The sequence below is a fragment of the Eurypyga helias genome, unplaced genomic scaffold, assembly GCF_000690775.1.
Source record: "Eurypyga helias isolate BGI_N326 unplaced genomic scaffold, ASM69077v1 scaffold38341, whole genome shotgun sequence".
Taxonomy (NCBI): domain Eukaryota; kingdom Metazoa; phylum Chordata; class Aves; order Eurypygiformes; family Eurypygidae; genus Eurypyga; species Eurypyga helias.
Genome location: NW_010233453.1, coordinates 8,252 through 19,231, shown reverse-complemented (window position 1 = coordinate 19,231; position 10,980 = coordinate 8,252). Strand labels below are relative to the sequence as shown.

Below are 10,980 nucleotides of genomic sequence, written 5' to 3'. Positions count from 1 at the left end.
TGATGCTGAGAAATAAAGAAACCGCTCGCTGCCGCTGGCCTGGTGCAGCTTTGTGTACCCCTGTTTGCAGCTTCATCGCTTTTATTCCTTTTACCCCCCTTCTTCCGCCTCCAGCCGCTCCGTAACGACCCTTGGAACCTCAGCTTTCCCTCTGGGTCGGCCTCGGCCCTCGCCCTGCCCTGCCTTGCTAGTTCCGCTGCTTCAGACCTGTCCTGCTCTCGCCTCTGCTCTCCAGTCGCAGCAGCAGCAGACTGAGCTCGGCAGGGCCGTTGTTTCCCTTCGCCACGGCTCTCCCGGTGGGTCTGTCTGAGCAGGGGCGGTCGGCGGGGGGATGGCCCCTTAGATCTTGCCTGGTGCTGCCCTGCAGGGAGAGCTGAGCGTCCACCTGGCTGAACTTAAACCCCTGAGTCTTCATTGAAATACCTCTTTACTTTCTAACGACACCCCAGTGTTTGCTGAGCAGCTGGGTTATCCTGGGCAGCAACTCCCGCTGCAGCCTCCCATCATGTTACGTTTGATCTGGCGTAAGGCGTTGGAGCGAAACCGATTGGCGTTTCCCTGCCGGGAGCCTTTCCCTCTGCCCGCTGAAGGCGGCATTCCAGGTTGTAGAGGAGAGCGTAGCGCCCAGGGCCCCGTGGTAGCTGACACGCAATGGCAGCTTTCCAACATGCTTGCTTGTCCGTTTTGCAGGTGTAGCAATGATGCAAATAGTCAGCTGCCCGTATGTAAAGACAGTCGCTACCACCAAGACCGGTAATTTTCAAAACCATCTTAGTCCGTTTTGTCTGTAAGTTGGCATGGTAGTGAATGTTGTTGTTTATCTTTTCTTTCTTTATTTGCTTCCCCAGTTGAATGAATATATCTACTTTATTTTCACAGCCAGTATAAATGCAAATACCGTTTTGGGGCAGGAGGTGGCTTTCCCCCGTTAGCGGTAGCGGGTTCCCTACGAACCCTCCAGGGCAGTTTTCTGTAGCCATCGAGTTCCGCAGTGACTGTGACTCCATGCCCATACTCCTTAGTTACTGGTTTCTTGTGTGTGGATTTTTGTTTTTCCTCCTTCCACATGTGCAGTGACGTGGCTGTGCCGCATGTTGGTGTGCGTGTGTGTGCGTCCTGGTGTGAAGTTTCATCTTTCAAACTGGGGGTTTAACCCGAGTCACGTACTGGGGACACTTTGGCGATGTGTGACGCGTGCTTTCCCATCGGTTAAAACCAGACTCATTTAAATGTTAAAGGCTCAAATTTACGGTCTTGTAGTTCTAGTACCAGCCAATTGGTTTTTCTAGAACTCGTCACCCAAATTTTCTCAGTGTATCCGTTTTGCTGTTTTTTTTGAACAGGGGAAAGTGGCATTCTGGCTTTATCTTTGGACATTCTTGCCATTTTGCTGTAGGATGTGAATAAAGGGGTTTTTTTTTGCAGTCGCAAAAAGCTGCAGTACAAAACCAAACCGTCACGCAATCTGAAATGGTTTCATTCTCACCAGTTTTTATCCAGGCTCTGAATTAACCTCACCTTTTTTTAAGTCAGGGTTTGAGATTGATCAGAGTTCCGTATCATATGTCTCAAATTCCAGCCGCTGTTGCCTTTTTTCAGCGTAGCTCTTACTGTCAGCACAGTTAGATCTTGCAGGAGACCTAGACAGGAACAAGGATTTTTTTCCCCTGGAGATCTCATCAAGCCTTTTTTTAATAGATACAGGGCTTAATTTGGAAGTATTAAAGCAAAGGTCCAAACCCTAACAGGCCTTGTGCTGTGCAGAATTACACGCCAATTAAAACAAAGAGCTAATTTGCATCAGCATATGGTGACGTGGGCGGCACCGCCTGTACACCGCAGGAGGGGGGTCAGCAACAGCGCGTTGCTTCCCAGTGCCATTTTGAAAGCTGTCGATGTATATAGGCTGGTTGTTTGTACATAGTCGATAAAGTGATAGCTTTTCGGTTCTGAGGTGCTTCATTGTCATTTACTGTTGGCTTTTCCTTTTTCCTTCCCTTTTCTTTCCTCTTTCTCCTTTTTCCCCTCTCCGTACAGGCGTCCTGCCAGGCATGGCCCCTCCCATCGTACCTATGATCCATCCTCAGGTTGCTATTGCCGCCTCGCCTGCCACGCTGGCTGGAGCGACGGCCGTCTCCGAGTGGACGGAGTACAAAACGGCCGACGGAAAGACGTACTATTATAACAACAGGACTTTGGAGTCCACGTGGGAAAAACCCCAAGAACTGAAAGAAAAAGGTACTTTTGTTTGAACACGGCGGTGTAGTATGCGAAACTGCTCAGACCCTTAGTGGTCCTGTTGGAACACATGAAGGGAAATATCCTAATCCCTTATCTCCCTCAAGAATATTTTGAAATCCTGAGTACGAGTATCCCTTTGAGTTGGTCTCGAGTCTGAAAGCTGCAGTTTCCTTGTTTCCCACTGTATATTGTAAGAGTATTTGGTTCAAGAGCTGCTTCCAAATCCTGAGACTCCTGGGGGAGTGCGTGTTTCCGCTCCAGTAGGAAGTAAGTGTTTTACACGCTCACGCGTTTGAGAAGGTCCCCGTTGCAGACAGGTGGAAGGTGAAGGGAAAATTCAGTCGCTCTAAAGACTGTAAATCAGGAAAGAATGGAGATCTCTGAAATGCTGAATCTCAGATCTTCAAGAACTAAACATTTAAACAGATTTGGAATATGAGGAATGGCTAAATTACCTCCCCCGTCCTCATCCCGGAGTCGTGTTCTGCTCACACTCTGTGACTTAACGTTCACCCGAACCCACGTGACGTCCCCGCGTGCCGTTAGATTGGAGGGAGGTTGTTCTTGCGTCATGCATAAGGAAGAAGCAGCAAAAAACCTGTGGCTTTTTCAGTTTATAAAGTCTTTTAGGAAAACAAATCCAAATAGCCCTTCCTTCTACTGCCTGCTGAATTCTTGACTTAGAAGCGCTCCTTGTTTAGATGCGTACGGAACGCTTCCACGGTCAGCTAGTCTAATGAATACTCCTCTGTCTAATAACCCAGGTTTAAACAGCAAGCCTTCTTCTCAGTGAGGGGAAAATCAAGCAGCACATCGCAGTTTTGCTGACTAAAGATCACGTCTTATAATTTTTTTAATGACACGTCTCCATGGACTTTCTCTTGAGGATTATTGTTGTCGGCAGCGTTTCAGCTGTGACAGTGGTCTTCAGTGGTGTGCTGTCAGTTGATGTTTGTGCGGGCGTTTCTGCCGCTCCTGTGGGTACCCCGTAGCCTTTTACTGTAACGGGCTGCTGTGCACTGTGTCCTTTCCAGTCCTGAGTAGGTCCTGGGACAGCAGATAATCACGTCTTTGGAAGCCCAAGAAGGACAGAAAGTGGTGAAAGTACATTAACAATGCGTTTCGTTTTGCTGTTGTGCTTGGAAAACCATAGTGATAAAAATAAATCCGCTGGGGTTCTATAACGATTTCTCAACACTACTAAGGAAAATTCTGTCTTTATGTAGAAAAAATGGAAGAGAAGATTAAAGAGCCAATTAAAGAACCCTCGGACGAGCCTTTACCAATGGAGACAGAAGAAGAAGAGCCAAAAGAAGAACCTATAAAAGAACTTATAAAGGAGGTAAAAGACCTTGCAGATAGTCGGTATGGCCATATCGAACCCTACATCCTGCAGGTCTGGCTGCACCTGTAGACCAGGCATATTGACAGGAGACATGGTTAGTAACTCGAGTTCTTGTATCCCTGGGCTGAGTTGGAAACCTTCCTTCTTGGACTCACAGCTTGCTTTTGTTTCATTTTTTTATTGGTTTTTTTACGTAAGGAAAAAAGGATGTGTAAAAGAAAAATACGGAGTGAGTTAAGAAATGAGTAAGAAGGTGGAAAAAGTTACTAATTACATAGACATGATGTTCTCTCGCTGATTTTAAGGCATTCGGAAGAATGAAACTTGTCCTGAATGTTTGGAATCTTGACATTAGTAGCTCAGTCTCTGTTTCTCTGTTTTGAACCGTTTGGAAACACAGCTTAAATGTCCTCCATGTGCTGTAACTGATGAGCTTAGTCTGCTAGGAGCAGTGTCCTAGGAAAGGTCTGTTGTTACACTGCGGTCAAGAGCATTAACTGGTTTCTTGTCAGGCCTCTGTCACGGGAGAAAGCAGTTCTCGAGGCCGCCAGGGTGTCTGCCAAGCCGTGAAGGCCTTTGTACTGTTGCTGCCTACCTTAGTAGGCAAGAGCACATAACCCAGTTGCTGCTTTTCCTTACCTCTGCCCTGTTTACATCTGTGGTAATTGCTAGTTTGTTTGCTGAATGTTTCTGCCTCAGAGGTTGTTGTAGGTTTTTGACTGTTCCCTACTCTGTGTCTCGCTTTCAAGGAAGTTGATTTATGCTTAAAATTCAAACATCTTTGTGAGCAGCTACAGCCTGACCCCTGTGTTGAGGCCATGATCCAAGGGTTCATTTGGATCTAGGGGAGCATTCAAATAAGGTTTTGTTGAAGTGAAAAGTTAAGTAAGCCCTTAGAGGTTTTCTGAATTGAGATTTTCGAGTAGCAGTTCCTGGTGAAATTCTGTGGTACGTATTCACGAAGTGTTCCTGCGAGCTGCTTGTAGCATTGTTCACAGTACCTGTGCTTCTTCAAAGCAGGTAGTTACTGTATAATAACTAACCAGCTGTCACTGCCTGAGTCCTGTAACTTGTTTTTTCCTTGAGGAGCCAAAAGAGGAGGAAATGACTGAAGAAGAAAAAGCTGCGCAGAAGGCCAAGCCGGTGGCAACCACTCCTATTCCAGGGACTCCGTGGTAGGTACCGGCATTCCCTGTGGCCTGCTGCTGCAGGACTGAAACATCGGGCAGGCTGCTGTCTAGTTGACCAAGTAGTAGTGCGTGAAGCTCCTGATAAAAAGCACGGTTGAGGCAGCGGTTTAGCCTGCTAGCAGGGGAAAGCAGTGGTTCGGTATCCCGCCTGGATGTGGGATGGCTGGGGCTCTGAGTGTAACCTGGACCTGTCGCGTTCTGCGTGCGTCAGTCTGGGCGAGGTCGCAGGTCTGCAGGGGTGCGGCAGCGGTGCTGAGGTCCTGCCTGTCTTTTGCCTTTCCAGGTGTGTGGTGTGGACTGGCGATGAGCGAGTTTTCTTCTATAACCCCACCACTCGTCTTTCCATGTGGGACCGACCGGATGACCTCATTGGAAGAGCTGATGTGGACAAAATCATTCAAGAACCTCCTCACAAAAAGGGAATGGAAGAAGGAAAAAAACTTAGTAAGAGCAATCCTACTGCCTTCCGAAGTCCAAATATGGCGTATCTCTTACTTTGTGTTACTTCCCAAGCCAGTACCATTTAAATAAGTGAGAGATGTGGGGGCATACTGAAAAATGTATGTATATAGCTTTAGAATTCAGGGGGGCTGGTAGGAATGCAGGTTTAGAGTCCCTTGGGAAAAACCAGAGTGTTGAAGAAAGTAGATACTCACAAGGTTGATGTTTTTCCTAAATGCCAACAGGCAGAAAAACCCCACAGCTTTTACTGACTCAGAAAAGGGCCCGTGTTTGTTTTATAAGCGAGAAGAATCTGGGGGCCAGGAAAGAGGAATCGTAATGTACGAGCGGCCTCCCGCAGGAGGGGTTTAACTTAGAGAACATCCACTGGAGCGCGGTTCTGCAAACAGCTGCCGAGACTTATTGCTGGCATGAGTTGTAGTAAATGACCCTGGTGACTTACGGACTTGGTAGCTGGAAGGAGAGCCAAGTGCATTAGGTAAACAGGAGATCCACATGCGCTCCAGTAGGCTGTTTAGCCAGAGTTGTGTTTTTCCTGGTAACAGGAGGTCAGTGTTTGTCATTTAAATCTCACATTGGTCACAAGTCCCTTAGGCCTGCCACCAGGTTGCGATAGCGTTGTTCTGAAAGCGGCTGGCAGCGCGGTCTCCTTTGCCGGCAACATTACGGCTGCACGCTTTGTGCAAGGCCTGTGCTTGTAAATGATGAGTGTGTCATGGATGTGAGATCTAAAGTAACGTTGCACTCTCTTCCAGTTAGAGAAGAGCACGAGTCCACAGAGGATGCAAATGAAGATGAGCCGATTAAAATTAAGAAGCGCAAGTGAGTGTGCTTTTTCAATCCTAAGAGGCCCGTCTGGGTGGAAGAACCCCCACTTTTCAGCCGCGTGGCGTGTGCCGGCGCACCGCGTAGGGCAGGAGCTGCCAGGGCTGGCGGCTGCGGTCATCTGCTCCCTGCTGCTTCGCTTCACAGCTCGAGTGATGTTTCTCGGAGCTGAAATTCATGGCTAGAGGAAACAGCATCTCCTTTTTGGAGATGATTCATAATGGAAATAAACGGTACACATCGGTGAACCCAAGGAATATTTTGAGTGCAGTTTAGTGTAAGCGACAGGAGCTATTTCTCTAGCTTGTTAATGTCTGTGCACGAGATTTTGTTGCCAAAGAATCCAGCCATTTAGATCCTCATAGTGATTACTCTGCTTTTCCTCTGTTTTCGCTCTGTTCTGAAGGTTTAAGGGTTTTGTTCAGGCCTTTTGGTCTGTTTTGCCGACCAGGAGCGATACACGTCACTCGGAGTTACTTCCATGTGCCGTTTGAAATGTAGCTCTGCCCGTTTGTTTCTTCGGGATGGCCATAAAGTTGTTGGTTGTTAGACCTTTGCGTTTGTGCGGGACAGAGCACGTTTACTCCTGCTAAACCTCAGTCAGCGAGCGGCACGCTTTTTCCCAGAAGTGCTGAGATGGCTGATGTACCCCTCGCGGAACAGCATGTTCTGTTGTACTGATTGTTGGGAATTCTCGGTGAGGTGACTTCCTTCTCCAGAGCCTTTTCACAGGGCCTCCTGGCCTTGGACAGGAGACAAGAAACTTAGTGCAGGTAATGTAAAACCCACTGCATGTCTGGCGGGGCTGTGGAAGACAATTGGAATATGCCAGCGTCCTGGGGTCCTGTTGGCACTGAAGTGCCTGAGAATGTGCTCCCGAGCCCTTTCGGAGCGAAAGCTGCCATAGCCAAATCGCAAAGAGCGCGTGTCGTGATCTGTGAGCGTGCGTTCCCGAGGTGACTGCTAATACCCATCCTCTCCTGGCGTGGTTCACCTTCTGACCTCCAGGGCTGACGTTTTCCTTCTCAAGCTGTATGGAGTGTTCCATCTTTTTCAGGAAAGACGATAACAAAGACATGGATTCGGAGAAGGAGGCTGCTATGGAGGCTGAAATTAAAGCCGCTCGAGAGAGAGCCATCGTTCCTCTGGAGGCCCGGATGAAGCAGTTCAAGGACATGCTTCTAGAGAGAGGGGTCAGAGAAATCTGTGTGTGCTTGCGGGGGGGCTCGGGCAGAGGTTGGATTCTTCGCGAATTCAGAACCTGCAGAGCTTTGTGGAAGGAAAACAATCTCATCCTTCCTCTGATCGAGGGGTACATTTGCCACAAGACTCTGTATTTCAAAGAGGGTTACAATTACAGCAAAATCCTGATTTCTAACTGAAATTACAGGTTTTTTAACTCTTTTCCAAGTTAGGTAATTACCTGATTGAAAGCTGCCTTGGGAAAGAAGTAGGGGATGCAAGCCGGACACATGCTTAGTGGGCTTGGAAATGCTCCTGCCTGGGAAAGGCCGTAAGCGCTGCTGTGGTCTGCACACTCCTGCCCTTACAGGGGAGACTGACTGAAATCTGTGTGGTACCAGTTGCTCTTGATAGATGGATTAGGCTATTTGAATCTAACTTTTTTAAAAGTGGAAGCGGTTCCAGCTGCCTGTGCAGCTTTCGTTTAGTTCCAGTAACCGGATTTTGAGATACAGGTCACTAAAGCTTATTTAGGATGAGCTCGAATGTGTTTAAACCGGTCTCTGTTGTAGCAGGACTGTTTGCACTCATACCTTCAGAAAAGGTGCAGAGCCCGTGTGGGAATGTAGGATCTCAAGGCTTTCTTCCGATGGGTTTACCTACTTCAGTGTCACACAGTGGGAGTACTTAAGCATGTGCTGTTATTTAGAAGTTTTCAGAGCCAATTAGTGTTGAAACTTGCTCTGGCAGCCTCCATCATCTCTTGGTGATGACAACTGCAGGATGAGGTGGTTTCCCTCTTTTCATCAGGTGTCCTATAGTTTTCATGCAAAAGTCTGCAGCTTCTGTGTATTTGAGGAAACGACCATTTGCTAAAACCTGACTTTTTAATTAAAGGTCTCTGCCTTTTCAACGTGGGAGAAGGAGCTACACAAGATAGTTTTTGATCCTCGTTACTTACTTCTCAACCCAAAAGAAAGGAAACAGGTAAAAGAAGTCGCATTCACTTCCCATCCAGGCACCGCTCCTGCAGGCTTTATCTGCATCCGCAGTCTGCTCTTGTTCCCGCTGCCCTTCCAGGCAGATCGGTGTTGCAAGGGACTTTTGTCAGGAGTAGGGCTTGTCTGGAAGCGCAAGAAGCCAGCACGAATAGGAGTGAGCTGATGGTTCTTACTGTTCCTGTGGTTGCAAGGTTTTAGCGGGGTGCGAGGTGTATGTGTACGGAGAGCTCCCAGAACCTGAACGGAGCGTGAGACTTGGTGTGTCCTCAGAATACTGCTGATGGAATAACCCTATAAACACAAGCGATCGGGGTAGAAACTAAAGCGCGTCTTTGTTGTTAAGCGTGTTCCCACTCCAGCAACTTTTCTTCAGATGGATGTAGGGAGGTGGAAAACAGCAGTGCAGGGCAGCCTGCTGTCTCAAACGTGACCCCGAAAAACGTTGACGTAACGTGGACATGTAAGAAGCTGCTACGCATGTCCCGGGTTAGGTGTTTAGACACGGTACCCAGCACGTTCCACAGGCTGGAGGGGTTGGCAGGTTCAGATGCAAGGCAGCCCTTCCCCTCCTGGCTCTGCGGTGCGGGAAGGGCATGGGGAAGAGGAAAGAAGCGGGGTTTTCCTCCCTCTCGGCCAGCGCTTGTGAGGCTTCAGCTCCGCGTTCCCTGTGGCTGACTGCTGTTTCTGTAGGTGTTTGATCAGTATGTGAAAACCCGAGCAGAAGAAGAGCGCAAGGAGAAGAAAAACAAAATAATGCAGGCCAAGGAGGATTTCAAGAAGATGATGGAAGAAGCAAAGATCAATCCAAGGTAGGAGCTTCTTGCTCGCATGCGTGTGCTGTTGGAACGCAGTGGAGGGGCAGTACGGCCTAGGTAACCTCCCCCAGAATGGGCAAGGAGAAGGCGAGTCACCAGGTCTTGTTGAAATCTTTTTCCTGCCTGTATTTCCCTAACGCGTGAAACCATTGAGCGAGTGATCTACGGTGATTTCCACAGTTTAAGCCGTTTGAGGAGCTCCGCAGCGTGCTGCCCAGATCGTGAGAGGCCTCGTGATGCACCACGAGCTTTCAATAGCCCGCTGCTGCTTAAAGACGCTGGCCGTCTCTCAGGAGCGCGAGGGAGGCTCCTTCCGTTCGGAGGGAGCCGAAGGGGGGGCGGTTCTGGCCGCAGAAAGCGTTAACAGTGATACGATAGAACGTTCTGGCCATCATTCCGTACCCCTCACGTTCAGAACTGCTGGCGGTGGTAACAGCGAGGGGAGGGAGGCGAGCGTGTCGACGCTCGAGGTTTCGTTTGTAGCGCTGCGTTTGGCAGCTTCCTGGCGTCGCGTTGCTGAGGTACGTGCTCGTGCCACCGGCCGAGCCCTACAGCGGTCTCTTTCAGCATCTCTTGCCTTCTCTGGCGGTGATTCTTTTGCAGTGATATAACCCCTCGTTTGTTTCACCTCAGCTCAATTTTTTCTAGTGGGCCGTGGTGGAAATCTGGTGGAAGCCAGTGTTGTGTTAACTCCTGAATAACTCAGATCTGATGAGTAACTCCTTTGCCGTGCCGGTCTGCGCATTTAATGAGGTTTCGGCAGCAGCAGGCTGGGAAGAACGAAGGCATGGGAATGTTCCAAGAAAGGTTCATCGGCAGTCAGCTCATCGTGTGATTCAGAGTCCAGCATGGACTGCCGTGTTAGCTTTAGCATCCTCAGCTTCCAGGGTATCTCCCGTGTGGAATACGTGGACCGACTCTTACCTGGTTATGGGTTGGGTGGGAAAGAGAGTTCCAGCTGAAATACTGTCTTGTTTAATCTTATCCTCTGTCTTCTGGTTTCAGTGTTTGTCTAAAGATATTGCTGTACTTCTGTGGGTGCCAGACGGGGGTTTTACCATCTCTCTCAGTCCAACATGCTCAAGAGTTTGTGTTCCACTTCACTTAAACAGCTCTTGTTCTTCAATATAGCTGTACATTCACCTTCTGATCCTTTTGAACAAGCTACCAAATTCTCTTCTTGTTTCAATTTACCCTACAGCAACAGTAGGCTGGATTTTCCAAGTCTAATTATTTCCATGCTGTGATGAAAACATTCCTATGATTATAAGTGTCTCACCTATTCTTGGGGCCAGATTTGCATCAGAGCTTGGAAAAAGCACAGTAGTGGTTTTTTGCGAGGTAAGTGGCAGTACCGTACCTGCTGCACAGGTTGGAATCTGGCCCTGGAGGTGAGAGAGCGGTCAGGGAGATGCTGTGGGGACGACGGGTCGAAAGCTCAGCCTGCTCCCGCTGCCCGTCGCGCGCACTCTGTTTTCAGCCCCCCGTGGGTTAAGGTCAGGGGGAACAGTGCTCGCTGCAGGAGAGGTGGACGCAGCCAGGTCTGGTGTGACCGATACCCGAAGGTGCTTTTCTTGGGGAAGCTCTTGGCGTGGTTTGCCCGCAGGTGAGCGCACGCCCCGCTCTGTGCGCAGCTGTGAAGGGCCTGGACAGGCGGCTGGCTCAACGCTCACCCTCCAAAAGAAGGTTTTTGTAGGCAACTGGGTTTTTTCAGTTCTCGGTTGCAACGCAGTCTCTGCCCACGCCTGCACTTCCTGCAGGCAGCTGCATTCAGACAAAGCCCCTAAGTCTCGAACGGTACCTCCGCGCGTGTGCCCAGTCCCGGCTCCTCTCTGCGAGCCGACTGATGGAGCAGCTCCAGGGAGGCCGTAGGGTGTTGCCTTTTGGAATGGTGCTCTGGCGTGTATTCGAACTGCGCT

At 49.2% G+C, this 10,980-nt stretch overlaps 1 protein-coding gene across 1 annotated transcript in view; it reads left to right on the top strand.

The window, feature by feature from the left end:
- The window catches only part of TCERG1 (transcription elongation regulator 1), a gene marked incomplete at both ends in the record, with an annotated part of 25,357 nt that overhangs the window by 6,131 nt on the left and 8,246 nt on the right, over positions 1-10,980 (top strand). The window contains 9 exon segments of the mRNA XM_010161740.1: positions 691-753; positions 2,038-2,238; positions 3,468-3,583; positions 4,673-4,761; positions 5,060-5,220; positions 5,994-6,060; positions 7,121-7,256; positions 8,143-8,232; positions 8,937-9,055. Coding sequence (XP_010160042.1) covers positions 691-753; positions 2,038-2,238; positions 3,468-3,583; positions 4,673-4,761; positions 5,060-5,220; positions 5,994-6,060; positions 7,121-7,256; positions 8,143-8,232; positions 8,937-9,055 — 1,042 coding nt within the window.